This window comes from Gymnoscopelus microlampas (assembly GCF_963454915.1).
Source record: "Gymnoscopelus microlampas genome assembly, chromosome: 3".
NCBI lineage: Eukaryota > Metazoa > Chordata > Actinopteri > Myctophiformes > Myctophidae > Gymnoscopelus > Gymnoscopelus microlampas.
In genome coordinates this window covers 55584158-55610421 of record NC_139940.1, presented here as the reverse complement: position 1 = coordinate 55610421, position 26264 = coordinate 55584158, and the positions used below count along the sequence as shown (strand labels likewise).

At 40.2% G+C, this 26264-nt stretch overlaps 3 protein-coding genes across 4 annotated transcripts; all 3 read left to right on the top strand.

Moving 5' to 3' along the window:
- Nucleotides 1-9864: 9864 nt before the first annotated feature.
- On the top strand, nt 9865-14590 carry LOC311041670 (uncharacterized protein). The gene is made up of 4 exons (XM_084052152.1): nt 9865-9968; nt 12122-12296; nt 12586-13266; nt 13699-14590. The coding sequence occupies exon 3, from the start codon at nt 12755-12757 to the stop codon at nt 13262-13264; it is 510 nt and encodes a 169-aa protein (XP_083908278.1). The 5' UTR covers nt 9865-9968; nt 12122-12296; nt 12586-12754; the 3' UTR covers nt 13265-13266; nt 13699-14590.
- A 3-nt stretch (nt 14591-14593) lies between these two features.
- On the top strand, nt 14594-23348 carry LOC311041668 (uncharacterized protein). 2 transcript variants are annotated; one of them, XM_084052150.1, is made up of 17 exons: nt 14594-15530; nt 15638-15777; nt 16795-16999; nt 17145-17249; nt 17340-17533; nt 17655-17796; nt 17915-18571; nt 18674-18789; nt 20455-20574; nt 20672-20719; nt 20794-20877; nt 20976-21041; nt 21943-22003; nt 22093-22143; nt 22223-22267; nt 22995-23059; nt 23150-23348. In XM_084052150.1, exons 1-16 carry the CDS (start codon nt 14762-14764, stop codon nt 22997-22999), a joined length of 2808 nt encoding a protein of 935 aa, XP_083908276.1. In that variant the 5' UTR covers nt 14594-14761; the 3' UTR covers nt 23000-23059; nt 23150-23348. The 2 variants fall into 2 exon arrangements, with proteins under 2 accessions (XP_083908276.1, XP_083908275.1); XM_084052149.1 differs by having other exon boundaries at nt 17337-17533.
- LOC311041929 (uncharacterized protein) lies at nt 23113-25465 on the top strand (the record flags this gene model as incomplete). Its single annotated transcript, XM_084052412.1, has 7 exons — nt 23113-23261; nt 23862-23930; nt 24052-24078; nt 24165-24318; nt 24409-24576; nt 24800-24939; nt 25379-25465. Exons 1-7 carry the CDS (start codon nt 23259-23261, stop codon nt 25463-25465), a joined length of 648 nt encoding a protein of 215 aa, XP_083908538.1. The 5' UTR covers nt 23113-23258.
- Nucleotides 25466-26264: the final 799 nt, after the last annotated feature.

Genomic DNA, 26264 nt, shown 5'->3' with positions numbered 1-26264 from the left:
TCAAAAAAATCGATTTTAATATTTTGAATCGATTTTTAAAATCGTGGCATTAAGAATCGCGATTTATTCATGAATCGATTTTTTTTGACAGGCCTATTCATAGTGTCCGTCAGTCATGCCTACAGCACATGATGCACACCCTTTATTTTGAAAATAAAAATACTCAAGTTATTCTTTTCATGAATGTATTACATCAAAGTAATAAAATAACATTCAGGTCACATGACCTTGACAACCAAATCTTGTTGTTCAAGAGGCTGGTTCCACTGTCAATGGATGTGATGGGGGAAGTCAGCAGACAAATCTCAGGTTCACCACATCTTAAATTATGTAAATTATATAAAACAGTCTGTTTTGATCTATGTGACAATTGTCCAAAGTAAAATATATTAGTCAATGTATTTTTTTTCAACTTACAAAGGTAAATCAGCAAAGAGCACACTTCCATGACCGCTTTGCCTTTTGAAACATTCTTGTGGTCATGTTAAAGGACGACTTCACCACTTTTCAACATATCTTCATATAATAGGTCTTCACTAATGCTCATGATAAAATGATAAAAAAAAAATCTAATCAGTCTGTGTCTCAGAGGAGGGCTGTAGACAGTTCAGAAACCCGTCTACCAGTGACATCATCGATGGGGAATCCAAGCTAATAGAAACTGCAGGCTTTGTATTCCTGGAAAGTTGCAATGCAATAATAGATCCCATTGTTCTCGCCTTAATAAAAATCTGAATAAAAAAATTGTAATCTTTTTGGGGGAAAAAATCCTGCCTAACGATGATGTCACTGGTAGACGGGTTTCTGGACTGTCCACAGTCCTCCTCTGAGACAGAGACCAAGTAGAAAAAAAATGTATAATTTTATCATGAGCATTAGTGAGGACCTATTATATGAAGATAGGTTGAAAAGTGGTGAAGTTGTCCTTTAAGGCAGCGTTTATGGAACCACCTTTTGCAGCTCTCGCACTCGATCTGAAAAGTAATTAACAAATTACACAATGACATAATATAATTACTATTTTAAGGTCCTTCAAGATAATCTAATCTGACAACAGTTCACTCTAGCCTATACAGGAGCCACATTGTTAATTTTCAGATAGTATTACATTTTGTATAATGCAACCATACCATCACCAATTCTGTGATTCACTTGTGTGATTACTCCACATGTAAACCTACTTTCTGATTTCTGTCTGTAAATGCATGCTTGTGTGTGCGTGAAGGGGGATCTTAAATTGCTGATGTGTTGGTAACATCACCAAGGGAGTGAGACATCCCATAATGATGCCTTTTGACAAGATAGTGATAAAAGATTTAAATTGATGGCATGTCATCAATATGACATACAGACATCATGTACTACTCGTACACAATGTGTACGAGTACGCGTACAGTGGGTAATGCATGACCAGGTGGGTCATGCATTCACAACATTCATTGTTCCCAAGTACATTTCTCCACAATATTTATTTTCACCTGAATCTGGCTGCAGAACTGTCAGAGTCCGACTTTTCTTTGTTTCCAGCTGCAGGTAGCCTGGGTGCCAGCCTGCTTCGCTACGTTCTGCGGATTTTTTTTTCTCTCTGCGCTTATCAGTCTGGAATGCCTCCTATCTCCAGGAGGCGGGACACAGCAGCCAAGGTTCGAAACCTACTGTGGCTTCTGATTGGTCTGTGGTGCGGGGCGGGACAAAAAAAACGGTGTGATTGTTTTGATTCGTCATTCGTTTGAACAACATCCAATCAGCAACGACGTTGCCTAACGTAACATATGTAGTTCCAGTGTAGTTCTTCAAGACGAGTCAATCGGGGGCATTCCAGACTGATAAGCGCAGAGAGAAAAAAAAATCCGCCGAACGTAGCGAAGCAGGCTGGCACCCAGGCTAAGCTGCAGGATCCACAAGAAATATCTGCTCTGTTGCTTTGTGCATAAACTGTTTGGGCGAAAGATGTTGCTTAATACACAAAAACTGTCATTGAATCATTAGATTGTCTCACCTATTGATATTTTCCTCAAAAACATAATTAAATACTAACCAGAAATTTCTAGGGGTTGTTGTTACAGTTTACAAAACTAATCACTGCACTGTAGTCCTAGAAGTTGACCTAAAAATGAAGCATGGATTATTACTTAGTAATAAATCTAAATAAACTATCACATTCTTAAGCCTAAGCAACAATTTAATTTAAACTTACCCTTGAAAGACTGTGTTTATGAAATGATGACCTTTCACCATGCAAAATCACACTATCTATGAAGTGGTTTAGCATGTAGACACTGTTAGCCAGAGCTGTGTGGAAGAAGCATTCAATAGCCTAAAAGAAGAGCATACAACATCACCAACGATGGTTACAATTGTGACACACACATTGTATGCATGTTAGGCACTCCATGAGCCTAAGATGCAATATAACATTGTAGGAAAATAGTAATTAATTAAAAACACACGCACGCACGCACGCACGCACGCACGCACGCACGCACACACACACACACACACACACACACACACACACACACACACACACACACACACACACACACACACACACACACACACACACACACACACACTTGGTGGATATTATATTTACCTCTCCGACAAGCCACTCGTGTGGCTGGATTGATTGGAACTCAGAATGGTGTAAAATGTAGTTAATATATATTAATATTTACACTCAACAGAATGATCATGATCAACATAAAATGCAGTACCTCTGCTAGATCCGCAGAAGGGTTGTGATCCATAGGACCTGCTGCTTTAGAGGTGCCACTCTCTTCCACAGCCACAGGTTCTCTTGTCTACCCTTCAGAAAGACCTGCTCCTTCTGTAGGAGGACCTACTACTTCTGTAGGAGGACCTACTACTTCTGTAGGAGGACCTACTACTTCTATAGGAGGACCTACTACTTCTGTAGGAGGACCTGCTCCTTCTGTAGGATCTTCTCCTTCCACAGCCACTGCCACAGGCTCTGTCACATTCTCTGTCTCACTCTCTCTTTCCTGTCCTTTACACATTTGTTCTGCAGGACACTCTCTTACTCCCTTTGTGGGACTGGCCTTTTTTTCCCCTTTAGACTGCTTTGCCTTGGGAATCTTTTCTGGGTGTGGGGGATCAAAGTATTTGGTTTTCTTTTTGGCTTTATTTTGGTGTTTCTCTCTCTTTGCCCATTGTTCTTCGGCCTGGTTCAAATAATTTAGAATTGGGAGAGGATCTGTTACATATATATGTGACAATTTTAATTTCATGATATGCTCTTTGTACCGGCCCAGCAAAGAGCCATACATCTTCCAAATGAAATGAAAATGCAGGCCGGAGGAATGTCTGTTTGAAGAATATGGTTTGTTTTACAATCCAGAACCACAGCTCCATGTGGCAGTTGGTCTCACAGGTCTTTCATTGCTGTCAAGCAGGTCTCTGGCATAATGACAGATTGCCAAGCAGTACCCCACTCCAAAGTGGAAATATCCCCAGGTAATTATTGAACAGCATGTCAAGAAGTTCTGGACATGAGTAGATGTTCTCCACACCAGTGCCTTCCTCCATCAGGATGTCAGACTGTGCCTGGTGACGAACTGCCAAAAGGTCAGCTGTGAATGGAGATTGCCCCATCACAGTTGAAGTTTGAGTTGTTTGGAGGTGTTCCTCGTTCCTGGTTTGTTGAACATCCTCAAATTCGATGTCTTTGACAGACGTTATGAGCAGGTCCAGGGTGTGCTTGGCGTCTGTGACCAGAGGGCTTTCTTCTCGCGATGTGAAAAATACACACATAAGCTGAAATATGCCAAGTGCTTCTGCCATGCTGGTGCAGTTGAGAAGTGCAACAAAGCAAAATGTGGCATATTCTCTGAGGCCTTTGTCCTTGTTTTTTTTTTGCAAATCCATTGGAGACTGCTTTCAGGATGTGGGCTGAACAGAGATGCAGCGCTGTGAAGGCGAGAAGCTCTGACTTGCTCATCTGTTTTTGCATTGCAGTGCGGGCTCTAATTAAATATGTAGGAATACTCTCCTTATTGAAAGCGAGTAATACACCGTTCATTAGAGCCCAACTGTAATCGGTCTCAGCCTGCCTGACTCTGCGTGAGGTACATTTGGATACCTTTCTGACTGTTTCCATCATCCAAAATGAAAGGGTTGGTATGGAGTGCTCATTGGACAGCAGCTCAGAGATGGGGAGAGGTGGTTTGTCCTTTCCACCTCCTGGCAGTACAAGGGCATAGTAGGACTCTTTTGGGTTGGTTTGGTATTTTGGATACAACCCCACCAGTAGCATCTATGTAGCCTACAGTGTAACTGGTGGACCTTTTCTTAGGTGCTCTACTAAAATCCGAAGACCAGCGTCCATGTACATGTGGACTCGAATGGGTCCACCTGCAGGTGCTGGATGTAACCCCCATTCGTGATGTTGGTACTGATATCCAACCCCCTCATGATGTTCTGGGTTAGCATCAGCTCCAGCATGTTATCATCATGGAATCGTGTGCTTTTCTTCACTTCAGAGGAGATCTTCTTTAGCACATCTTTGGTAAGACTCCTGGTGATATTTCCTGCGATCAGCTCTAATTTTGGCGTTTCCCCAAGCAGCTGATAATGGATGTTGCTCACTCCTTTTTTATTAGATTTGTCCCCTTCTTCTGTAGCTTGGTTGCCGAAATTTCTCACTCCTTTTTTATTAGATTTGTCCCCTTCTTCTGTAGCTTGGTTGCCGAAATTTCTGGTTTTTTTTTGCTATGGGTGACATCTCCATACCGGACCGGATGGTTACTTCTTTTTGTGTGTTTTGAGGTCTTTGTCTTACTGTGAACATGTACTGTGCTTTGCATGTTTTAAATGTACACACCGCTGTTATAGGGAAAGGGTGCATGGGTGAGTCTCACTCTCTCAGAGAGAGCAAAGAGATAGAGGGACACTCAATGTCGCGGCGAGACTGCAGCACACAACTGTCTTTAACTCTTTGACTGAAAATGACGGGATTTCTCGTTATATTTTGCTAAGGCTCAGACTGCCAAATGGCGCAATTGTGTTTTCAGTGGTTTTGCGCTAGATGGCGCTGTTCGCTAACCTATGAGTCACCATTTGACTCTCAGTGAAGCAAAGACCACTTTGGTAGAGGTTGATTTTGCTTATTAAGAAGAAAACCCGGACTGGATCCACGGATCTGGATCTTCAAATAGTAAAATCAGCAGGAAGTTGACATTTGTATTTAAAAAAAAAAAAGACAGGACTGGGTTTGGTGATGTTCTATATTGTCTGAATCAGCTGTGTTTGTGTTTAGGTGCTAAAAGAGTGACTTTGAGACCTGTTTTACCGTACTATGTAAGTCAATGAGGAGCATATTTTTCATTATCAATTTCTACTCAATGGAGCATTATTTTTTATTTCTTGTCCACCTTTGGAGTTATATCATGGCAAGGTAACTAGACAACCCAAACCTCTACCAAAGTGGTCTTGCCCTTTAAAGTTACAATCTTGCGTGCTTACGGTCACCTCTCGCAGGAGTATAAAGTACTATAAAGTACTATACCATTAGAAAATAAACAAATTAAAACGGTCGCTTAAAGGCAATACCAGAACTTGTGCTGCCAAGGGTAACCGTCTTCCATGCCGACATCTCGCCACTCCGACTAGTGGCTTCCGCGTGCGGTTAGGGTTAGGGTGAGGGTTAGGTATAGGGTTCGTTAACGTCGGAAAGTCGACATGTCGGAAAGCCGCCATGTAACCGCTGCCAAGGAGAGCATGTGAAAACGGTCTCTCCCATTGCCATTCCAGCAAGTTATGCAATTGTTTTTGCTGGAAAAATGTGTGCACTATAGTGAAAACACAGCCGAATTGAGTCTGCATAGATTACTGTCATCATTGAAGTCATCGTTTGTTACCTGAACAGACCACCTCCAGTCTGGCAGTGGTGGCAATAGACTTATGTGTTCTGCCCTCCCTCAGTCCCAGAAAATAAAACAATCCCAGTTGTGTTGTAAAGTGAAATTTCCCTTTAAACGTCAAAAGTACATTATAAGATCATCGTTTTCACATTAACCAGCACAATAAGCAACAAAGTGTGCGCTGTCTATGACAGAGCAGGGTGTCTTGTACCACCAGTCCTGTCTTACACAAGGACACACCATTGTTCCAGGCTCTCTTACAATTAGATCAACAGATGAGATCATTAATTCAACCTCGGCCACAAACTTGAATTATTTTACAAGCCGGACATGAATTATACTAACTGGAAAAAACATGTTGGGTTAGTGTGTGAGTGTGTTTCAAAAGGTTTCAAAAAATGTTGTCACTGATGTGTGTGTGTTGCAAATACTGTGTCATACTGTGTCACCAATGGTCTGATAAAACGTGATAATCTCCCATTCAATGCATTGATAGCATCCGAATCAGGTGGTGTCACTGCTGTCTGTGTGTCACTGCTGAGAGACACACACACACACACACACACACACACACACACACACACACACACACACACACACACACACACACACACACACACACACACACACACACACACTGTCACACACAGACACACACACACACACACACACACACACACACACACACACACACACACACACACACACACACACACACACACACACACACACACACACACACTCACACACACACACACACACACACACACACACACACACACACACACACACACACACACACACACACTCAGTCTCACCAATCAATCAAGTCACATGACACAGATCAGTCACACCAGACACAGCCACACCCTTTAAACAGAGTCAGTCTGCAGTAGTAAAGTGAGGTGCACACCACTCCAAAGCTGCTGCAGGTCTGTACCATATCCTACTCTACATTTCCAAACTTTATATATTTGAACAATTAACTAAAACCCGTATATTGTGGCTTTTAGATTGTCTTCTACCCAAACTGACCTCCTGCCACAACCTGCCGGCTGTGACACTGTGAATCTGATTGAACTGGTGAGTGATGTTCAAATTACAGGGACAGAGCTCTCAGCTCTGTACCTGTTTTGATATTGGCAGTATTCTGTCACTTCTTCTTCTTCTTCTGCCACTTTTCGCAGTTCTGGCTGAACCGTGCTGTCGCTTTTTACGAAACTCGGCCATAAGTAGATGGTGATGAAAAACGATCAAAAAATAATTCTCACAATCTTTCGTCCAAAGGTGGCGCTATAGCACTCAATTGAAAATGCCAACTTTGAACAGGTACAACTCATGCCCTGTTTGACCTACAGCCATGAAACTTGGATACACATATGCGTCTCCTCATGCTGAACAACTTTCACACTCTGACTTTTGACATCTGACCTTTAGATCTCCCACCATTTTTGAATTATATGAAAAACAGTCATTGGCTCCTAACTTCTGCATTTTTTCACTTATGGAAATTCCGCCGCCTAGAAGTTGTCGGCATAGGTCCAAAGTTCAAGTGTTAAACGTTTAGATTTTAACTATTGCAGTTTTATGAAAATTATTCATCTGCGCCTAAAACATACATGCAGACTCACATTTCTTTGAAACTTTGCAGAAATGTACAGGGTCATTCCAAATATCACTGAAACCAATCTTACTCCAATTGGCCAAAGGGGGACGCTATAGCAATTTTTTGAAAATGCAGACTTTAAACAGGCATAAGTCATGCCTCGTTTGGCCGAAAGTCGTGAAACTTGCTTACACATGTGCCTTGACTCATGAGGAACACACGTATCGATTTGACCATTAAGCTCCGCCCTTAGATTTTCCGCAATTTTGAGCAGTTTGAAAAATACTTGTTTTTGCCAGTTCTGGCTTAACCGTGCATACGCTTTTTACGAAACTCGGCCATATGGTAGATGCTCATGAAAAACTACCAAGAAATAATTCTCACACTCATTCGTCAAAGGGTGGCGCTATAGCACTCAATTGAAAGTGCCAACTTTGAACAGGTACAACTCATGCCCTGTTTGACCTACAACCATGAAACTTCGATACACACATGCGTCTCTTCATGCCCGACAACTTTTGTGGTCTGACTTTTGACCTCTGACCTTTAGATCGCCCACCATTTTGAATTATATGAAAAACAGCCATTGGCTCCTAACTTCTGCATTTTCTCACTTATGGAAAATCCGCTCCCATCATTATGTCGGCAGAGGTCCAAAGTTCAAGTGTTAAACGTTTCGTGCAGATTGCTCCAAAATCCCAGGATTCCATAGATTTTAACTATTGCAGTTTTATGAAAATTATTCATCTGCCCCTAACACATACATGCAAGACTCACATTTCTTTGAAACGTTGCAGTAATGTAGAGAGTCATTCCAAATATCACTGAAACCAATCTCACTCCAATTGGCCAAAGGGGGGCGCTATAGCAATTTTTTGAAAATGCAAACTTTAAACAGGCAAAAGTCATGCCTCGTTTGGCCGAAAGTCGTGAAACTTGCTTACACTTGTGCCTTGACTCATGAGGAACACATCTATCGCTTTGACCAGTAAGCTCCGCCCTTAGATTGTCCGCAATTTTGAGCAGTTTGAAAAACACTTAAACCCAGGATTTTTCAGCTATTTGCGTGAAACTGTATCATCTGTGTGATCTCCTTTTTCACAGTTATTTGTCTCTTGGGCCAATGGCGTCTCCCTTAAATGAATGCCTCACAATCTCAAGGTCGCCAGTTCAAGCCTCACTTGATGCAGACTTAATTTAAGTTGAATTGCAAACAACATGACTGTATCAATGACTACATGTGCAAATGGTAAAGATAACCTGAAATGCATATTTGAGAGTACGTTTTTCAACGTATGACATACTTCATTCTGAAAATAGCCGATCTACAATCTCAAAACCCTTCAGATAGCAACGTGTTTCTGAGCTTGTAGATCGGCTGCTTTCACTGTTTTCGGTTGCGAGGAGACATACAATTTCTCTATTGGTAAATGGTTTGTGAACGAGTGATCTTAGTGTTGGCTTGGTTCATGACAGAAGGCAAGAGTTTATGATCTTCAACAGACAACATCAGCCTCGACAAAGCTATAGCACTATAGGTAGTGTTGCAGCCTATTAGTCCGAAGGTTGAGAGTTCGATTCCTGTTAATGGCAATAGGTTGAGATGTCCAATCAATCCATTCTGTTTTCATCTCTCTCTCTCATCAATCTATTCCGTTTCCATGTCTCTCTTCAATCTATTCCGTTTCCATGGTGCTCTCTCTCTCTCTCTCATCAATCTATTCCGTTTCCATCTCTCTCTCTCTCTCTCTCTCTCTCTCTCTCTCTCTCTCTCTCTCTCTCTCTCTCTCTCTCTCTCTCTCTCTCTAGTTTCCATGTCTGGCCCTGTATTATCGCTGCTTGCAGCTATATTAATTATTTTGGGCTGAGTTAAATCACGGGTCAAATTTAACTTTCAAAGCTAAGCTTATCTTTAGTGGTGGAAAGTAACTAAATACATGTATGCTCTTATCACATGTTCAACTAACTAACTGACTGACTGACTGACTGACTAACTAACTAACTACAATTGTTGTATAGAATTGTATCTATCTTTCTAACATTCTATCTAATAATCTATATTCAGTGACAGTTACACACCTCCTCCGCCAGGGGGGAGTCATGAGTAGCTGGAGACCAAGATGGCGCTGGGAGGGGAAGATCTGCCGCAGATCTGCCAAGGGAAGATCTTTGCTAGTGACGTCACAAATGGGCGTATGCAGAGCTAAGCCACGCGAGATTAGGGCTAAGCTGTGATTGGTCTTTAGAAAACATATCATTGGTCAGGATTGTTACTAGGTAGATTTAACAACTCTGGCCAATGATGTTGGTTTTACAAAAGCGCGGCATGATTATATTAACATTTCCTCCTTCAGCCGTTCCCTCCAGTTACCCATACTTGGTTCAGACTACAGAGCAGCCTAAGGCGGTTTACTTTTCTGACGGACTTATTCTTCTTCATAAATATACTAATACCTTCACCTTTTTGATCCAGAATGACGGTTAGTAGCCCTTGATTTAATTTATGGTGGTGTGTTTTCTTATGTCATTGAAGCTCCGTTGAATTGCTTGTATTTTCGGCAGCATAGAACTGGTCTGATGTTACCGACCGTTTTGTCTTATAAGTTTGGCATACATGTGTGCGATTGATCCGATATTACGGACGGAGTCTTCTCTGCAGTAATATATTTTATATTTAGTAATAAATATCAGTCTCACTCTCCATTCTTTCTCTGTCTTTAGCTGCACGCATAAACGATGTGCAGTCTATGTATCTCAGTCTATTTTATCATAACTCCTCCACTATATATGAATTTACACGTTACATTATGTTCTTCTCTCCAAGTATCACCACACAATTTATATCTTTAGTCCAACTTTTTTATTTGTATGTCATTCAATGTTGTATGAGTTAAAAAAAGGACCCCTATTGAAAAAAGCCTAAACGCTTTCTCGTGGCATCCTTTTAGTTGACCTTATACCAGTGAATCGTACTGTCATGAAACTGTACTTTTTCCTATGCAAACTGCTAATAAAAATATCAATCAATCAATCAAACTGGGCAATAGTTTTAGAGTTTCCGCTCCAACATAGTATGTAAACATCAGCTCACATGGCTGTAGGTACAGCAAACTATACTGTTATTGCGTGTGATTGATTGATTGATTGATATTTTTTATTAGCAGTTTGCATAGGAGAAAGTACAGTTTCATGACAGTACAATTCACTGGTACAAGGTCAACTAAAAGGATGCCGCAAGAAAGCGTTTACGCTTTTTTCAATAGGGGTCCCTTTTTTTTTAACTCATACAACATTGAATGACATACAAAATAAAACATGGTACTATGCAGTGGATGAGAACGAGAGAAGTATATACATTATTTACATTTCAGAGGAAAAAAAAATTAAAAAAAAGTAGTACAGGTGGGGGAAGAATGTATGGTATTTACAATGGAAGACAAAAAGGTATATGCAGAGGAGAGATATGGCATTTACAGTGAGAATGATGTTTTCTACAGAGGAGTGGTTAGGGGGAGGTGAGGTAAAGATTACATTTACCAGTTTCTAGACGTAACCGCTTGTAAGAGGCTTTTTAGGGCGGTTTTGAAGGAGGGAAGGGATTTACACTCCTTTAATGCCTTCGGTAGGGCGTTCCACATATTAGTGGCATAGCAGGAGAACAAGTTTAACCCTTTGTTAGAGTCATGTCTGGGTTGGACATGATCTGTGGAGCTGCCTCTGGTGTTGTAATTGTGACGATCCTTGACTTTAAGGAAGTAGTCTGTCAGGTACTGATATTTGACATAGCCAAGGTTTGGAAATGAATAAAAAAATAAAACAACAATCGTTCACTTTAGTGCTTTTCTCAGTACCCTGGGAGTTGTGCTATCATTAACATGGTTCCATTGATAACCATTGTTTCTCATTTTGATCCTTAATTGTCACCCACCCACTCCACTTTATATTGTACATATTCATTTCTTACAAACAACACAGACAAACAGTTGGTTTAAATACACACATTTATTAATTGACAGGCCACAAATCACATCGCATAGCTAATCAAAGAAGCACATACCACTTACTCTTTTCTGGTCTGATCAGCTTAAAAGAGTGACATTCTTTTTTTGCCTGCTTTTGGGTTTATTGGTGGTTGGCAAATCAACAAAAGAGAGACTGGTGTGTTAAGTGCTCGTTTTGTAGGGTGGGTGTTGTAATTGGGCCATACTAATTTGCAGGGGAGGCTGTGTTTGACTGTAAACAGTTTATTGTTGATGCAAAGAGATGTGTGATTTAGAATCATGAATAATACTTACCTTGTGAATGAATTTAATGTTTTTGTATGGTTTCATAATTGTATTCTTTGTTTATTAAACGTGTTTGGAAGGTGGAGTTAAAGGTGGATCCTCTGCTAAAGACAGATGGTTTCATCCTATAGGGAGAGGCCCAGGTGTAGTTTATATTAGTTAGTCTGACTTGAGACAAGCTGGGGTGAACATGGGGCACAGAAGCTGCTGGGGCTCCTGTGGTGTTAACACTGCTAAGTGTGACTTTGTTTGTAAGTTTATTGCTTAATTTGTTTAAGTATAGTGTTGTTGTTTTTCTTACAATGCAATATATGCTTTAATCAATATCAAATATTTTTGCTTCACAGCATGTCTCAGTGCAGAACCTCTCAAAAGGTCCTGTACCTTTGTCCCTGTGCCAGACATGTTGCCGCAAGTACCATTGCCCATTCTGCCATCCATCAGTTTTTCAGCCCTGTGAGAGCTATTACCGTGTTTGGAATCATATAGAATCACATAGAGTAAAAGCAGTCCGGCATAGAGGTAAGCAATGTCTTGCTTTAGTCTTTATTTGCAGTTGCATAATAGTAATAGGTTATTTCCTAATGTGCTACAGTTAGAAAACTCACTTCACAAATCAAAATGCATCTCTCATGCCTCCAAAACACGCGCAATTTTAAATTAATTATTGTCGAGTATGATTGTTATTCATTGACCTTTTCAGAATAACTTAATGTTCCTGCTTGGAATGTGAGACACATTGTCTAATATATTTGTGGAGTGTTCAAACATTCTTTCAGGAACACTAATGCTATTTTCTTCTTTGTTTCAGAATTCACAATATTCATTTGCCATTTAGAGTGCCGCAAACAAAGACATTTCCACTGCCCGTACTGCCCCAAGACGCTGCTCAACAGAGGAGAGTTTTTGCAACACATAATAAAATGTGAGAAATCTGTTACCACAACACCAGTGACTCCAGGCACAGCAGCTGTGACCCCATGCACCTCAATGTCCCCAGACACACCTGCAGTGACCCCAGACACACCAGCAGTGACCCCATGCACCCTGATGTCCCCAGACACGCCAGCAGTGACCCCATGCACCCTGATGTCCCCAGACACGCCAGCAGTGACCCCATGCACCCTGATGTCCCCAGACACGCCAGCAGTGACCCCATGCACCCTGATGTCCCCAGACACGCCAGCAGTGACCCCATGCACCCTGATGTCCCCAGACACGCCAGCAGTGACCCCATGCACCCTGATGTCCCCAGACACACCAGCAGTGACCCCAGACACACCAGAAGTGACCCCATGCACCCTGATGTCCCCAGACACACCAGCAGTGACCCCAGACACACCAGAAGTGACCCCATGCACCCCGATGTCCCCAGACATGCCAGCAGTGACCCCATGCACCCCGATGTCCCCAGACACACCAGCAGTGACCCCAGACACACCGGCAGTGACCCCAGGCACAACAGCAGTGATCCTGATGTCCCCAGGTAGAGGTAAGCAATTCTTCTTTGCTATATTGCATAATAGTAATTTATTTCCTTATGTACTACAGTTCCAAAAAAACTCACTTCACAATGCATCTCTCTTATGCCTCCCCAACACACAGTAATAATTGAATGTAATTGTGTTTCATTGATCTTTTCAGAATAACTTATTACTGAGAGTATGTCTGCTTAAAGAGGTTGTCTAGCCATACATTGTATAGATGGATGGATATTACATATTGAATTGGTCTACTTTAAAAATAAGAATTTGGGGGGGGGGGGGGGGGTTCCTTAAACCATTTTTGGTGTTTTGTTTCACATTGCTTGCCTGTCGTTGCTGTTTCAAAGCTCTTGCTTGAAATCTGAGACAAATTGTGTAATATCTGTGGAGTGTTCAAACATTTTTCAGGAATACTAATGCTGTTTTTGTCTTAACTTCAGAATTCATCCGTTGCAACTTGGAGTGCCGCAAACGGAAACATTTCCACTGCCTACACTGCCCCAAGACGTTAATAAACCAAGCTGAGTTTTTGCAACACCTGAGAAAATGTGAGAAATCTGTGAGAACAACTCTGACCACGACACCAGTGACCCCATGCACCCCAGTGTCCCCAGGCTCAACACCACCAACCCAGGGCGTACCACCACCACTAGCGACCCCAGGCACACCACCACCAGCGACTCCAGGCGCACCAGCAGTGACCCCAGACACCGCAGCAGCAGAGACCCCAGGCCAACCATCTGCGACCCTATGCACCAGCACCACAATGTCTCCAGGCACAACAGCAGCGACACCAGGCACTCATGTGTTTCTAGATAAAGGACCCCAGCCACCATTGAGACAGTCTACTAAGAAGGAGCATATAAAATGTCCCAACTGTGGTTTGTGGCTTTACAAGAAAAATCTGAGACGGCACATCTTAAAGGGGCTACACCATGAATTTCATTTTTTTTTAGGTTTTTAGTATTTTTTGGGCTCCCCAGTGTCTCTTGTACCCAAAAAAATATTTTTTTTTAACATTCAGTCATTCATGCTCATTTCATGGATTTCCTGAATGGGCGTGTCTGAACAGGCCATTTCAGAATGGCAGGGCAAGTGATGTCACTTGCCCTGATTTTGCATTGATGATGGCCAGACAGAATTGCTCAGTAGCTCCCCCCTGCCCAATAGGACGTTTTGGTATTGCAGCTGAAAAAGCTTGGAATGACAGACAGTCAGATTGTGAGAAAAAATATCTGGATGTTGTTTAGGCTTACAACCTGTTTAAAACGTATTAGGGGGCAATATTTATATATAATATTTTTTTTTTTAATTCATGGTGTAGCCCCTTTAAAGAAGCACACCTCAACTATCAATGACATCACAGCTGCTGGCAATCTAAGTAGTCAGTGCATTGACCAGGAGAATGGGGTGTTTGCAGTGGCAAAGTCTTTCCGGGGGACTTGTTTTCCCATCCATGTCATCAAGAAAACATGGGGTAATACACACAGAGTCATTTGTGAAATGGATGAATGCAACACAATAGCGGACTTTAAGAGAATTAGTGGTCTTAAATCTAGCCTGTGTCCTCATCTACGCTCAATAGAGTATTGCACATCAGATGCAATGAAAGAAGACCTGCGGGCTGATGTGTTGGAAGAGATGGTAGAAAACAAATGGTTTGGCCAAGAAAAGAGAGAGAAGTGCCTGAAACTGCAGGAAGAGGCCAACATACATGGAACCACCCTTGCTGCTCTTGTGGATCTTAATGTTTCAGTCCATAACTTCTTCCTCTCAGTTTTTGAACCAAAACTTAAATACTACAGTAGATTAGGAAGGGTGATGGTATGGTACAACTCAAAAAGAAACACATGGCATTGTCCTTGTAGCAAGGGTCGGGTCTCCTGCATCCACAAGTGTGTAGCCAAGTGGTATCTTTTTCAAACTAAAAGAGATCTGTTCATCACAAAGAACCCAGAAGAAGATGACCCACATGCTGGGCTTTCACCAGTATCGGACGACGAATCTTTGGAGGATCAGTCCCACATCCCAGTCTATCCACCAGTAAACCAGGAACTTGGGAAGATGGTCCACTATATCTATAAATCTAAAAGACTACCAGCTGTGTTGCCAGAGAATGTTACAAATCATATTTCGGAAAGAGAACTCCTCCCCACAGAACTGTTTCCTAAAGAGACTTTCTGTGCATATTGTCCTGGGTCCATAACACTTCTGGAGCCAATAAAGATCACAGGCAAAGCAAGGATTCTCACTTTGACGTCTGTAATTGAGGGTTTGTATAGCTTTGTATGGATTGTCATCACATTCCTAATGTAACTGTGTCAACACTGATGAATTGTCTTGGCTTCCTATGTAATATACTTACTACATTCTTTGCAGAGATATCCACCTTCTGTAGAAGATGTCCACAGTGCAACCTCATATACCGTTACCAGGAATGGAGTGACGGTTTGCACAACTACAATGATCACATCATCATCAGCTTGCAGCTGTGTTTGTTTCTTCGAAGCTCTATCGAGGTATGACTTCATTGGTGTATAGCTCCATGGGCTAGTTTGTTGTTACAGTAGTTTAGTTTCATAGTTGCAGTGTCTGTGTCTAATCTCCCTCTTGTAGGCTTACGATTAGAATTTAAATTCACTTTGTATTGTTTTAAACAAACAAAGCCAGAATGATAAAGGCAGCTGTATTTGACACTTAAAGCCTAGCATCCCTTCTCTGGGTGGACCATTCTTCAAATGCAGATCTACAACCTCACATCTTGCAACATTACACGTTATACATTTTTAGTGCTGGATCAATGCCCAGCATTGTCTGAGGCTGTAGTTTTCTGTGTCATTTAATCAGAGGTGGAAAGGGTACTGAAAAATCCTACTCAAAGTAAAAGTATTGTGAGTACAGTGAAAATTGACTACAAGTACAAGTACTAGTCCAGGAAACTACTCAAAGTAAGAGTAAAAGTAAGCCTTTTTAAAACTACTCATGTGAGTAAAGAGTAAAAAGTACCCCCCCCCCCTTTTTTTTATTAACTATACGTTACCCGCTACCTAAGCTGTCCCAATGTGATTAACCAGGAAGAGAAAAATACCATTCAGAAAACCACTTTTAATAACATCTTTTCTCTGAAATCTGTATGTAAGCAATACACGAAAAATAAAATGCTGCAAATATTGGAAACAAAGCATATATACTGCACATACATTTAAAAACATAAATATAATATAGTAAAATCAATAACAGTGAAAGTAATAATTAACTTAAATAATACAAAATGTACAAAATGCAAATATGCAAATATTGGAACAAAGAAAGGACATATACTGCACATGTACAAATAAAAATAAAATAACTTTCAAAAATAAAATATTACTCAAAGAGTTGAGTTTTTACTATATAAATTACTCAAAGTAAAAGTAGAGCATTTAAAAAGTACAGATCCTCCAAAAAACTACTCATGAGTACTTACTTGAGTACTTTTACTTGAGTATTTTCCACCTCTGCATTTAATACAGATAATTCCTTTGAATGCTTTACAGACACACACTGCAGTTGGCAGAGTTGTTGAGAGCCTGGAGAAAACTACAGGAGTGAAGTATCCGTGCAGTACAGAGGTGTTTCAGGGATATCTCCACTTTGAGGCCCTTACGGATCACAACTACTCATATTCATGCCATAAATGTGGCTCATACCCACCTGTTGTGATCATGGATCTTCATCGAAAGTCAGTATTTAACATGCCAGGTTGGTGTTGCCATTCTTTCAATTGTGTATTAACAGGTGGCATGGCTTTCGTTGTTAATGAAATGACAACATTTGTGGTACTCTATGCACGAATGGAAAGTATATATTCTAATGTGAAATATACTGCTTTAATATCTTCTCACAGTGAGTGACATCGAGAACCCCCCAGAAAACTTTGATGGAGAGGTTAATCTTGACGAATTCTGGGAGTCTGTGGCTTTGGAGAGAATTGCCAGTGGATTGATTTCGCGTAAGTATATGAATTATTCACTGCAGTAGTCTGTCTATGCACAGTAGCAAAGTAAACATCAAGTGACTAAACTTTGTCTTAATTAAGGAGGTGGTCAAAACCCATTCAAAGTCAAGCCGGACTATCATCGTTGGGCCCCTTTTATTGGTGCTAAAACACGAAAATCCACAACAGTGCTCAATACAGAGTGGAAAAAGGTTCCTGTGGCAGGCGGTCAGCATGCAGATGTATTACACGAGGAAGTGACAGAGGATAGGCTCACCAACGAACTGATGAAGCAAAAGGTACTTTTGAGGGCAATATTTTGAAGCTGCAATCTGCCACTTTTACATTACACCTGTTGTGATGGTGTGTATTGAGGCAACAATATAATTATTATTAATTCATTATGAAATCAATCAACAGGTGGAAAGCATCAGAAAACTGGCCAAGGAGTGTGGTCTTGACGCAAAGGGCTCAAAACTTGACCTAGTGTTGAGACTTAGGCATGAAATGCAGACAAGATCAGCGTATGACAAGATTTTTCAGAAAGTCTGGGGAGCATCAGGTAACTTTGAATGGACATTCTGAACTAATACAGTAGGAAAGAAATGTTAGCTTTCCATATATGTTGAGCATATAGAGCACTTAATGTGTAATGCACCCCGTTTTTATTTTCCTCCTAGGAGGTTGGGCAGTCATAATGTGCCCATGTTCAGTGGTTTACAGCATCAAGTTCCTGTTGAGAGCCGAGTCTCCACGAGATTATACAGACCTCTTGCTTTCTTGGAAACATGTCCCAAATGTCTGCATCTATGACTTTGCTCGAGGCCTTGCCACCCATGCCAATCTGCGGAACCCAGAAAATGTCCTCTTCACTCCCCATGAGGGACGTCTGTTGGAGCCTACAGCTGATAACATCAGGCTTGCAAAGGAGGGTCACGTCCAAGTTGACTTGCCTTGGTTGAAGGAGAAAAAACAGCTTCCAGATGCTGGCGGCCATCCTCTGACAGGGTCCTCACAGCACTACGTCCTCTATGATAAATTCCATGAAGACAACACCAAAGATGCAAGAGATGTCCTCCGTAGAATAGAGTTGGTGCCACAGTTGGCAGGTTGGGTAAATTCACAGGCAGCAGAGCAACTCTTCTCAGACATGAAGAAGAACAACTACTTCCTCAATGTGATGACCCCGTCAGCCCACATCTTTTTAATGCGGAACATTCTCCACCATTATAATGCATCTGTCAACAAAAGATTTGAGAAGATGTACAGGACCATCAATGTGGATAGGACTCTCACTGTGGATATCACGCTTAATATGAATGGACAGGCTGTAATGGGTAACATTGTCATGTTTCTAAAATTTCCATATTCCTGTCTGGGTCTGTAATGCACAACATTTCACCGTATGTTTGACCCTTTTGTATTTGTGTGTGCACTAGGATCACCTCCTGAAAACCTGTGTGGGGAGCACTGTGAGAGGAGGACAAAGGCATCACTTCTGAAGCCCTGCAGAGAAACATGGACCCTTCCAGGACATCCACTACAGGAGGAACTGGTAACTATGGTTGTAAACTATCATGACTGTTATCCATTCCCTTGTTCAAAGGTGACGGTAGCACATATCCAGTAGATCGCTGGTGCTGGACATATCGAAAAAATGTTTGAAATAATTCCATTTGGCACAACATGTTTGAAATAATTCTATTTGGCACAGCAGTTTATCTCTGACATGGTTTACTTAGTGCAGGGTTCCCACGGTCCTGAAATTCCTGGAAATGTTTTGAAATTAGAAAACAAAAATTCCAGTCCTGGAAAAGGTTTGGAATTGTTCAAGGGTCCTGGAATTTATCAAAGGTCCTGGAAAAATATTTGTGTATGCATTGTTTTTGGCTATTGATTTTGTTATTAAAAAACAAAAAACAGTATGTATAACATTACACGAAATATGTAACATAAGTAATTTTTCGCCGAACGGGCTGCGTGATTGCAGCCTATACAGGACATGACAAAAAGAAAATTGCACTTTAAGTTTACCACTCTTGATTTGTTTTACATAATTATGTTCTTCCCTTCTTGTGTCTGACAGTATCCTCTTGTTGAAATTAACTTAATAGGAACAAAATAGGAAAACCAACAACAAAAGTGTAATTTAAAATATTGATGCATATATATATATATATATATATATATATATATATATATATATATATATATATATATATATGTATATGTATATGTATATGTATATATATGTATGTATGTGTAATACGGATGCCATCATTAGTCTTGTATTTCCAGCGAGCTATATCCTAGGATAGGTGATGTAGCAAAGAATTTGGTATGAAATTTGGAATGGAATTATACCATTCTATGCTTTATTTTTGCTACACTGCCTGTCTTTGTGCATTGCACATAGGAGTAAGAGACTCATTATTGCGCTGAATGATTGTTATATAGGCCTGGAAATTGGGTTAAATATTCTGGAAAAGTTTTGGAAATTCATTGGTAAAAAAGTGTGGGAACCCTGTTAGTGTAAATACATGGTTTAGCTAACAGATATAATAGATTGAACTAACTTACTGTCGAATGTGGAAGAAAGTCCCTCGTCGAAGCAGAATGCAGGTCAGCGTTGCCGTGTTTTGTTTGTTCATGCAGCTGTTTGTGTAATAGTAGACTAATTAATTACATTACAGTGAAGGACTGAAATGTGAGCAGCGCGCTCTGCTGGTCAAAATAAATCATTACACCAGTAAAGGCCCATGGCTTTGTAGCCATCAGTGCATTTATATATTTTCTATCTGCGAGACATTTCGGGGGGACATTTCACCGATACCGATATGAACTGATATGACCATATAAGGGCATATCGGGCCCTGATATATCGGTGACCGATATATCGGTCGGACACTAGACTTGAATATATTCTGTGCCATGTTTATGTTGAATTTGGGGTGCATGAGATCAGTGGAGGTGCCTCTGGTGTTTCTCAATTCAGTGAAGTAGTTGGGTACAGGGGCACTGATTCTGAGTATCTTGAAGACCAGGCAGTACTGACCTCTACCGTGAGCCATCTCACTAGCAAAGTGAGCAGGGGACAGTCCTATTAGGCTAATCTGTATCTTTTTGAGAGGTCTGTAGTTGTGGTTTTAGTGTTAACCCTGCCATCAGGATTTGTCAACTACATTATAATCTTTAACACTTGCTTGCTTCAACATTCTAGATTGACTACATTTTGGATGACAGTAAGCCGGCAGAAGAGCTGATCATCAAAGACGGCCACACATGCCTCACGCGGGACAACATTCGAACCCTGGGCCAACAGAGGGAAATGGACTCGATGGTATGTGCAGGTCTTGGGTTGAGAAAATGACAATTACTGATTGATTGATTTGAAAATATTTTATAGAACTCTGTGTTTGTGTGTGTGGTTTTTACAGGTGGGAAATGGGTGTTTCCGAGTTCTCAAGGAAGCCATAGAGCAGCAGGTACTGTACAGTAAGTCTTTAAAGTAACACATGTTGATAGACTGCAGTACTCATTTGAAATCTTTATTCTACAGGGGAAAACTATTAAAGTGGTGGATCTGCATGTCCCACCTACATGGCTCCCACCTACCAACTGTGACCCACTCTTAACCTTCTCAGTAAGTTTTAATTGCTGTTGGAACATGCAACATTGATTGAGTTACAGTCAATTTAATCAATACATGCAGTCAATTTCATCAATACATGCCTTTATTAGGTGGCAGACTCTAATAAGGATCTTGTGATCATCCCACTGTGGACCCCAGGGCACTATCTGCTATGTGTAAGTGTACATTTCTTTGAAGCATAATGCATATGAACTGAAGAGCAACCTGGATAGGCATTTCCCTAATTATGTTTTGGACTAAAATGTTGTGATGTTTTCAGTTTGGATTTCTACCCCTGTTATGTTTGTCATTTATAATGTTCACTTCCACATGCATGTGTTCTTATGGCAAAGAAACATGTGCCCTACAGGTAATGAGGCCTGCCACGAAAGACATAGTCTTTCTGGACTCAAAATACAGGGAGAGAATACAAGGCTTCGGAAATCAGGCTTATCGAAGTCTACTAAGGTTAACATAGGGAGACTGGATTTTTGGAGGTCACATTCCCATGACCTGACCATGTTGAAGCTGCAATCCAAAAGTTATTTGAAATACTTTATTTAACTAATCTGTATCATAGATCACGTTATGCCTACTGCTGGACCTTTAGTACTGTAAAGAGGGCTTGAATAAGCAATATAAATTTAATGGATTGCAGCTTTAAGAACTGATTCTTAAAATCATGGCCATGTTCAGTTGTGCCTTTTTGCATGTGTTCCCATGTCGGCCAGGTTGTCTGGCCAAGTGGATTTGCATGACAGCTTTTTGAACATTGAGCCCGATTCATCAAGCACTTTACACCCAAATTACACCCATATTTTGAACTTACCAGAATTTCTGACAACCTACATTAGTGGTCAGATTCATTAATGTTTTATTTAAGTTCAAAGAATGGGTGTAATTTGGGTGTAAAGTGCTTGATGAATCGGGCTCATTGTCTTTTTTCCCCCAGTGACTTTCCTGACTATTCAGCGTTCTACATCTGGTGGTGGTGGTTTCTTTCTTTCTTTTTTTTTTTATTCTTCTTTTGTGTACCTTCTGAAGGCCAAAGACTGATGATGTCCTTTGTCTTTTCAGAGGCGTTGCACAACATCTTGCGCCAGGAAACTGGACGGAGAGCAGTGGCTTGGATTTACAGGTAACAGTAGTTGTAATATTTTATTTGACATCCTGTATTTAATGTCCCTTTTCTCTTTTGAATCAACATTATTTGACTTATTCCAACAGGGCGTTCCTTACCAATCTCATGGTGTAGACTGTGGAGTCTTCATGCTCATGGTGAGATGTTACTCAGATAATGCTAACGAAAAACATGTAAAATGTAAATATCACAACATTGTTTTATGTCCACTTACAGTATGCTTGGTACATTGCTGTTGGTGCCGAGATGGACTTCACTGTTGTAAGTGCAACTTTAAAATCAGAAGTGCACATTATGCTTAAAGGGATATTTCACTTTCAAAAAATCTTTTGGTAATTTTATCGTCTGCTCAGGCTTTTGAGGGAACCCGGGACAGTTTTTGAGTTGCTTGATTCAGTATTTAGATATTTGATATTCATTTTATCAGACACGCCCCCTTCCTATACAAACCCATTATAACTTCAAACTCCATTTTAACCATGATAGATTCAATGAAAACACCTGTTCTTTTTTCTGGTGACTCATACTGCCCTCCTAATACGTCAGCAGGCCATGTTTTTTCGATAACTTTTTTAATTTATTTTTAATAATTCTTTGGGAAAATGAAAAATATAAAATACAATAAAAGAAGATAAAAAATAAATGGAAAAGGTTATCGAAAAAACACGGCCTGCTCATGTATTAGGAGGGCCGTATGAGTCAACATAAAAAATTACGGGTGTTTTCACTGAATTTATCATGGTTAAAATGGAGTTTGAAGCTACAATGGGTTTGTATAGGAAGGGGGCGTGTCTGATCAAATGAATATAAAATATCTAAATACTGAATCAAGCAACTCAAAAACTTTCCTGGGTTTTCCCAAAAGCCTGAGTAGACGATAAAATGACGAAAGTTTTTTTTGAAAGTGAAATATCCCTTTAAGTGAAAAATAAAAAGGTTTGCGTATAATGTGTTATAACATGATTTCTTTATTATGCTTTTACTTCAGCATGACATGGTTGGAATAAGGAGGTGGTGGTGTGCAACCTTGGTAGAGAACTTCGAGCTTGAGGGGTACCAACATAATTTATATTAAATCACAAAGTATCGCAAAGGAATGTGGTATGTTGACCTTTGATTAACTTGTGTTATCTGAAATTGCAGTTATGGAAAAAGGTTTGCGCACTTCACTCCAGAAGGGCAAGCAACTCTGTCTCTCAATGTCCCACCTGTCTTCAGAGTCTGCAGGAAGAGGAGGCATGAGAGCGTCACCATGGTGAATTGTCATCACACAAGACACCGACCCTCTCACATTGACTACTTTCCGCCCATCTTCAACATTAAAATATGTCATTACTATACTTTCGAGCTATTCTGATGACCTCTTGAAAAAGTTTAATTCTGTTGCCTAGAACGTTGGGATCGAACATTCAAACACATTCGTGTCACAGGTCCTATGACATGGTAGGCTATTTCACCTGAATGAACTCAAATGGTTTGACTGAGCTGTTCTATATTTGATGTTTCCAATATTTTATATACTACTTTATATATTATATAATACTTTATCAATATATAATACTTTATCAAGTTCAAATAGCCTATGAACACATACTCCGGTCATATGACCAGTGATATATGGTGGATGTGTTTTTATGTTTGCAACGTTCTAGGCTACGAAGAATGGAACTTTTCACAATAGATCTAAAGTATGACATAGTTTGATGTTGGAAATGCATAGATTTCCCCTTTCGTAAGCAGTCTTAATTGGTCGTGCTTATTTTGAGTTGCCTTAAACCTCATCGAGTGTGGCATTAGTCTTAAATTATATCTGCATTAATAATTAGTTATAACTGTTGTATTGTTTTAATGTCAGACACCAGGGGATGTCTGTGACGAGCACAGCTATGCAAAGAAGGGGAGACAGGCTGACGCTGTACTGTGGGTTAGTGCTTAAGATCAATTACACTTTCACATACTCAAAGTTGTACACACATCAATCATTTAGTCAGCCATAGTTTGGCTGTGATATTGTGTAATTACTTTTTTTTTATGTTCCCCAAAAGGCACCCGACACACCGAAGATTTTGCAGGTAAAGTGTAAGAATTGAAAGAATCCATGTTTATTTGCAATCGATGTTTATCCAACAGGTAATTATATTTTGGGTTTGCCTTTTAGCTTCCACCTGAGGTCCTGGAGGAGGTGCTGCTTGAAGTAGTGCTCCATGAAGGAGACATGGCCTACATACGTCTCGCACTCACCTGCAGGGCCTTTCGAGACATCAGTAGAAATCCTTCCTTTAGGAAGAGGGCTCATTTTGCCTGGCTTGATGGTAATTGCTATTATGTGACTAAATAACCTTTATTACAAAGTGTATTTGCTTTCATACACCATAATAGTTTTTCTTTTGTTTTTGGAACAGGTGAGGTGAACTGGAAGAACTATCCAGCCGTATACAAGGAGGAGTCCAGGGTGCCCTTTGCCATAATCAATTGCCAAGAGTGTGGCAAACAATTTAAGGATTGTGTTGGCTTCACTGGGAGTGGGAAGTGTGGGGAGTACCCAAATTATTATTCAGACTGCATCCCTGGTGTGTGTGCTTTCTGCCAATATTAAAAGTTGAAAGAAACATGGCCTCTATTTCAGTGTGAATTTGTTATAGATCAGTCATTTGCTGATGAAACTTTATCATGTCAAAGAAACTGCATACAAGATTTCTGTTAATGTTTGATAGATATTACACACTTTGACTTTTTTCTTTTTTGGTAAATGGTTGCATTGTGAGCTGGTAGATAGCCATGTATACTGTACAGGGTTAAAGCAGTTCAAAGTGATGTTGCTGGGAACCCCATCAAGACCCCTGGAAGCCCAACCCGGACCCCTGGAGTTCCTCACATCCAGAAGTGATAAAATGTGTAACAGCAGCTTCAGAAGAGTAGTTACTGTTTTGGAGGTACTAGTCTAAATATGCAAAACCACAATAGGCCTAAATTGTTGTTGCAGGGTTAGTGAGGGGCTCAACTTAAAAACTGACAACTTGCGTGATGTTCTAATGTTTGTACACCAACAGACAGCCTAAATTGTCATTGGTGACAATTATACTGGGTAAATACAACTTATCCAAGATAGCTACTGCTGCTATGAAAAAGGGTGCGTCATGAACTTATGAAATAAATATCATAGAATCGGGAGTGACAAGTCAGTTTATGGGGACGTTGAAGACAATTTAGATCAGACAATAGTGATGTTTGCATAGGAAAAGGTACAAGACAATTTCAATTGGGGTCCTTTTACAACTCATAACATTGAATGACAGGCCAGGGGAGGTAAGGTGACTGGCTTTTACAACTAGCATATGAATAGCTTGGTGTATGTTATCTTCATTACTATAGTCTGCAGAGATGACCAAGCAACCTATTACCCATCCAGATGTGCATCTGAAATTTGTGCAAGAGGTGTCTTCTCAGTCCAGGTTGTAGTCTAGCAGCAGAGACCCTCATTTAGAGATACCCATGCATACTACCTGAGTTTTTGTTATCTTAGGGTCTCCCATTAATGAAATGGATTGTTGTGAAACTTCATTATTATTATTATTATTATTATATTAGATTATTACCTTTAGATTATTTTTCTTATTAATGATTAATACTGTATTTACAATGGATGAATGTCTGCTGTGTGTGACCCATTAAACAAGACCAATACATTTATTTTATTTTATTTCTATTATTATTATTATTTTTTATTCAATTAGAAAGATGTATTTGTGTGCAAAATAGTATGAATTACAGCATTCACACATTGTAAGCCACACATTGTAAGCTAAATATACAGAAATAAGGATATTAAATTGTGGAACTGATAGTATTATCTGCTGTAAATGATATAAATCCACAATTGAAAATGATAATAGTCATAATAAATGATGTCAACATAATATAACGTAGAATTAATTGTTTGAAAGATAAAACATGGATAAAATTATCTTCACAGCTTGTGCACAAGGCAATTAAGAATACCATCACAGCTTTCTTGTTCAACTGATAAAAATATGTATCAAGTATAATTAATCGTTTAAATGACATTTGAAAGATAAAACAAGGCAAAAAATACCATCACATGTGCACAAGGCAAAATAATACCATCGCAGCTAGGTTTCATCCGCATACGCCCACTTGTGACGTCACGTATGACGTCACTATCGAGGTACGCCCATTTGTGACGTCACTAGCAAAGATCTTCGCCTGGCGCGAACAGTCTTCTCCCGCGTGGTTGAAG